At 40.3% G+C, this 6,275-nt stretch overlaps 1 protein-coding gene across 1 annotated transcript; it reads left to right on the forward strand.

Annotated features, from left to right (window-relative positions):
- Window positions 1–448: 448 nt before the first annotated feature.
- On the forward strand, window positions 449–1,411 carry LOC122914233 (olfactory receptor 56A4). Its single transcript, XM_044260865.1, has one exon. The coding sequence runs from the start codon at window positions 470–472 to the stop codon at window positions 1,409–1,411; it is 942 nt and encodes a 313-aa protein (XP_044116800.1). The 5' UTR covers window positions 449–469.
- The last annotated feature ends 4,864 nt before the right edge of the window (window positions 1,412–6,275 follow it).

Genomic DNA, 6,275 nt, shown 5'->3' on the forward strand with positions numbered 1-6,275 from the left:
GTAACCCTAACCCTTCTAAACTAGGGCTTAGTTAATTAATTGTGCTTGGTGAGACTAAATAATGTGTAGGGGCTGAAAACAGAGACTCTAGAGTCAGACTCTTGTCACAGTCCTTGTCTCGGTCTTTAATTTTGAATAAACTGTTTTATCCCCTTTTGCCTATACCCTTTCATTAACTGTGAAATTAAGATATCATTATTAAATATTCTTAAGCTTTTTTTAAGGATGAAATAAGATAATAATTTAAAGCATTCAGCTTAGAGCTGGAGTGTTCAGCTAAGTGTCAGCAATGATTGATAGTGATGATGAAGCTGGCAATAATAATGATGGTTTGAGAACTTCACTGAGGCAGGTTAAGTGCCTCAATGGAAAACCAAGTTTTACTACTCTAGAACATGTAGTTTTTAAAATATATTTTGTCCTACATTTTTAGAAACTCTGAATTTCCAGCGTGATCAGAATACTTTATATGGCTTCACCCAGCAACTACTCCACTGCTCCTGTTTCTGAATTTCTCCTCATCTGCTTCCCTAACTACCAGAGTTGGCAGCACTGGCTGTCCCTGCCCCTCAGCCTCCTCTTCCTCCTGGCCATGGGGGCCAATGCCACCCTCCTGATCACCATTTGGCTGGAGGTCTCTCTGCATGAGCCCATGTACTACCTGCTTAGCCTCCTTTCCCTGCTGGACATTGTACTCTGCCTGACAGTCATCCCCAAGGTCCTGGCCATCTTCTGGTTTGATCTCAAGTCCATCAGCTTTTCAGCCTGCTTCCTCCAGATGTTCATCATGAATAGTTTTCTGACCATGGAGTCCTGTACATTCATGATCATGGCCTATGACCGCTATGTGGCCATTTGCCACCCACTGAGATACCCATCCATAATCACTGACCAATTTGTGGTTAAAGCTACCATATTTGTTGTGGCCCGGAATGGCTTCTTTTCTCTTCCTGTTCCAGCTCTTTCTTCTCGACTCAGATACTGTGCAAAGAACATCATCAAGAACTGTATCTGCACTAACCTGTCTGTGTCCAAACTCTCTTGTGATGACATCACCTTCAACCGGCTCTACCAGTTTGTGGCAGGCTGGACCCTACTGGGCTCTGACCTTATTCTTATTGTTCTGTCCTACTCCTTCATCCTGAAAGCTGTGCTAAGGATCAAGGCTGAGGGTGCTGCAGCCAAGGCCCTGAGCACATGTGGTTCCCACTTCATCCTCATCCTCTTTTTCAGCACAGTCCTGTTGGTTCTGGTCATCACTAACATGGCTAGGAAGAAGATTCCCCCAGATGTCCCCATCCTGCTCAACATCCTGCACCACCTCATCCCCCCAGCTCTGAACCCCATTGTTTATGGTGTGAGAACCAAGGAGATCAAGCAGGGAATCCAGAAGCTGCTGAGAAGAGTGTAAGAGGTAAAATGGATCAGATTCACCTTTGGAATTATTAGTAGAATTCAGGAATTATTTTTATGTTGGAAAGGAAAGTTTACTTTTTAATCCCAGTATGGATTCTGATTCTTTTTTCCTCAGACAACAATGGAAATATTTTTGGATCCTTGTTTCCTTGTTTCCTCCTGCTTCAAAGGAAGCCATCTTTCCTGGATTCTGTGGTCACTTGCGAATTTGCCCTGACTGACTCCTTATCTGAGGGTCTTGCCAAGCCTTAGCCAAGTGGAACTGGATTGGGGTGGGAGTGTTTGGCCCTAAAGAAACAAACTTTGTACTTAAGGAAACCTGCCTGTCCCCTGATTTGCAAGGAACATAGACAATTCGCCTACTTCCTGCTTCAGAGATAGCTTTTGCGTTGTGAAGGGTTGATTGGGTGGAAGTATATATGTTACTCCAGAACTTTGGCTTTTGGGGTGAAGTCCTTTACTCTGAACATTCCTGACTCTTTTTATTTTGGCACCTGTGGTCATTGTTTCACTCCTCAGATCTTTCCAGAATCTATTAAGATTTTCCATCTGTGGGGACACCTGGGTGGCTCAGTTGGTTGGGCGGCTGCCTTCGGCTCAGGTCATGATCCCAGGGTCCTGGGATTGAGTCCCACATTGGGCTTCTTGCTCGGCGGGGAGCCTGCTTCTCCCTCTGCCTCTGCCTGCCTCTCTGTCTGCCTGTGCTCGCTCACTCTCTCCCTCTGTCTCTGACAAATAAATAAAAAATCTAAAAAAAAAAAAGATTTTCCATCTGTGAAACCTCTCTGGGTAGCTTTTCTTTCTTGCTCTTCTTTCTTTCTTTCCTTCCTTCCTACTAAGATTCTTTTTTCAATTTTGTTTTTGTTATTCTTCTTATTGTTTATAAAGAAGATTGACACTTTTTTAGGGCATCCTTGGGGAGGGGAGGAATTGCACTATTTGCTGTGGTATGTGTCCTTTTCTTCATTATCTTCATTTTCGTGACTCTATAATCTTCACTTTATCCCATATACCTCCTACAAGGAACTTTCCATTAGATCTCAGGTGACATCCCTCCACAACTCTAATATGCCCACTAAGCCTCCATTCTGAGATGTGGCTGGTATGGCTTTCAACAGTTTTCCAGACATAGAAACTTTAGGGTTTGATTTTCACAGATAAATGCATTGAACTATTTTGCAATCCCCATGCATTTGTTCAGTGTTTCCAAGGAATATTTTTGTAGAAACAACCTGAGACTTTGAAGTCCATAATTTTTCCAAATATCATTTGAATAACATTCCCAGCTGGATTATCCTACTTTCTTTTGTATTGAAATTTGTCCTTGATGAATGACTAGTATTGAAATTTAATATTTCTACAGTATTTTTCCTTATGTATCATTTTATCTTTTATTTTTCCAGTTTTGTTTAAATATAATTGGCACATAACACTGTGTTAGTTTCAGGTATACAACATGATGATTTGATATTTGTGTATTTCAAAATGATTACCATAATGTGTTTAGTTAATATCCATCAAGTCAGTTATGACAACTTTTTTCTTGTGATGAGAACTTTTTTTTTTTTTGAGGGTGGCTGCCTCTTTGGCACTAGGCAACTGGTACTTGTCTGTTTTGGGAAGGTGCTGCATTTCTGCATGCATTTTTGAATTGCTGGGTTTTGAAAGACCCTTCTTTAGGGTCTATTATATCACATTTCACAACACTGATTTCATCAAAATATCAAGGGATCAAGTTGGCTGATCTCTCTTTTTCTTTCATTCCTTCTAATTTCTCCTTTCCACAGAGGTATTTTAATTGAATATCTACTGTGTACCAGACACTTTTTATATGTTCTTATTTTACATACACATTTGCCCTGTGAAGTTTTTCTATTGCCCTAGATGAAAAAACTAAAGCTCACAGAAGTCTAATGATGCCTAAGATTACAGCAATTGAGCCAAGATAAATTTATGCTACTTGGGTTTTTGAAACCTAGGCGCTTTCCACACTACTGGTCCCAACCTTGGCTATGCAATAGCATAACCTATGAGTTATAAAAAACTCTTGAGTTACATCCTAAGTTTCTCATATCCCCAGTCCAAGCTTAGTGTCTGGTACTTAGTAGGCACACTATAAATATTAACTTGATTCCCAGATGTTTATGGCAGAAGTTAAGCCTCAATATGGTTGCTGAGAAGAGACATATCCTTGTTTCATGTATTACCACATTACAAAAAAATCACTTTGTTAATTTTATGTATTTGTTTCATTAAAAAAATTTTTATTCCAATTTATTTATTTTTAGAAAAACAGTATTCATTATTTTTTCACCACACCCAGTGCTCCATGCAAGCCGTGCCCTCTATAATACCCACCACCTGGTTACCCCAACCTCCCACCCCCCCGCCACGTCAAACACCTCAGATTGTTTTTCAGAGTCCATAATCTCTCGTGGTTCACCTCCCTATCCAATTTACCCCAACTCCCTTCTCCTCTCTAACACCCCTTGTACTCCATGCTATTTGTTATGCTCCACAAATAAGTGAAACCATATGATAATTGGCTCTCTCTGCTTGACTTATTTCACTCAGCATAATCTCTTCCAGTCCCGTCCATGTTGCTACAAAACTTGGGTATTCATCCTTTCTGAGGGAGGCATAATACTCCATAGTGTATATGGACCACATCTTCCTTATCCATTCTTCCATTGAAGGGCATCTTGGTTCTTTCCATAGTTTGGTGACCGTGGCCATTGCTGCTATAAACATTGGGGTACAGATGGCCCTTCTTTTCACGACATCTGTATCTTTGGGGTAAATACCCAGGAGTGCAATTGCAGGGTCAGAGGGAAGCTCTATTTTTAATTTCTTGAGGAATCTCCACATGGTTCTCCAAAGAGGCTGCACCAACTTGCATTCCCACCAACAGTGTAAGAGGGTTCCCTTTCTCCAAATCTATTCCACCACATGCTGTTTCCTGTTTTGTTAATTTTGGCCATTCTAACTGGTGTAAGGTGATATCTCAATGTGGTTTTTTTTTTCCAATTTATTTATTTTCAGAAAAACATTATTCATTATTTTTTCACCACACCCAGTGCTCCATGCAAGCCGTGCCCTCTATAATACCCACCACCTGGTACCCCAACCTCCCACCCCCCCGCCACTTCAAACCCCTCAGACTGTTTTTCAGAGTCCATAGTCAATGTGGTTTTAATTTGAATCTCCCTGAGGGCTAATGATGATGAACATTTTTTCATGTGTCTGGTAGCCATTTGTATGTCTTGATTGGAGAAGTGTCTGTTCATATCTTCTGCCCATTTTTTGATGTGTTTGTCTGTTTCGTGTGGGTTGAGTTTGAGGAGTTCATTATAGATCCTGGATATCAACCTTTTATCTGTACTGTCATTTGCAAATATCTTCTCCCATTCCGTGGGTTGCCTCTTTGTTTTTTTGACTGTTTCCTTTGCTTTGCAGAAGCTTTTGATTTTGATGAAGTCCCAAAAGTTTATTATCCCTTTTGTTTCCTTTGCCTTTGGAGACATATCTTGAAAGAAGTTGCTGTGGCTGATATTGAAGAGATTACTGCCTATGCTCTCCTCTAGGATTCTGATGGATTCCTGTCTCACGTTGAGGTCTTTTACCCATTTTGAGTTTATCTTTGTGTACGGTGTAAGAGAATGGTCAAGTTTCATTCTTCTACATATAGCTTCCCAGTTTTCCCAGCACCATTTATTGAAGAGACTGTCTTTTTTCCACTGTATATTTTTTCCTGTTTTGTCGAAGATTAATTGACAATAGAGTTGAGGGTCCATATCAGGGCTCTCTACTCTGTTCCACTGGTCTATGTGTCTGTTTTTATGCCAGTACCATGCTGTTTTGGTGATCACAGCTTTGTAATAAAGCTTGAAATCAGGTATCGTGATGCCGCCAGCTTTAGTTTTGTTTTTCAACATTTCCTTAGCGATTCGGGGTCTCTTCTGATTCCATACAAATTTTAGGATTATTTGCTCCAGCTCTTTGAAGAATGCCGGTGGAATTTTGATCGGAATGGCATTAAAATTTTAGATTGCTCTAGGCAGTATAGACATTTTAACAATGTTTATTCTTCCGATCCAAGAGCATGGAATGGTCTTCCATCTATTTGTGTCTTCTTCAATTTCTTTCATGAGTGTTCTGTAGTTCCTCGAGTACAGATCCTTTACCTCTTTGGTTAGGTTTATTCCCAGGTATCTTATGGTTCTTGGTGCTATAGTAAATGGAATCGATTCTCTAATTTCCCTTTCTGTATTTTCATTGTTAGTGTATAAGAAAGTGACTGATTTCTGTACATTGACTTTGTATCCTGCCACGTTGCTGAATTGCTGTATGAGTTCTAGTAGTTTGGGGGTGGAGTCTTTTGGGTTTTCCATATAAAGAATCATGTCATCTGCGAAGAGAGAGAGTTTGACTTCTTCATTACCAATTTGGATACCTTTTATTTCTCTTTGTTGTCTGATTGCTGTTGCTAGAACTTTTAATACTATGTTGAACAAGAGTGTTGAAAGTGGGCATCCTTTTCTTGTTCCTGATCTCAACGGAAAGGCAGCACGCTTTTAGGGTATTTACCCTAAAGATACAGATGTCGTGAAAAGAAGGGCCATCTGTACCCCAATGTTTATAGCAGCAATGGCCACGGTCGCCAAACTATGGAAAGAACCAACATGCCCTTCAACGGATAAATGGATAAGGAAGATGTGGTCAATACACTATGGAGTATTATGCCTCCATCAGAAAGGATGAATACCCAACTTTTGTAGCAACATGGACGGGACTGGAAGAGATTATGCTGAGTGAAATAAGTCAAGCAGAGAGATTCAATTATCATATGGTTTCACTTA

The sequence above is a fragment of the Neovison vison genome, chromosome 7 (assembly GCF_020171115.1).
Source record: "Neovison vison isolate M4711 chromosome 7, ASM_NN_V1, whole genome shotgun sequence".
NCBI classification, from domain to species: domain Eukaryota; kingdom Metazoa; phylum Chordata; class Mammalia; order Carnivora; family Mustelidae; genus Neogale; species Neogale vison.

Bases quoted from the DNA above. Each gene is read 5' to 3' on its own strand.
- LOC122914233 (XM_044260865.1), top strand. From the start codon at position 470: ATGGCTTCACCCAGCAACTACTCCACTGCTCCTGTTTCTGAATTTCTC.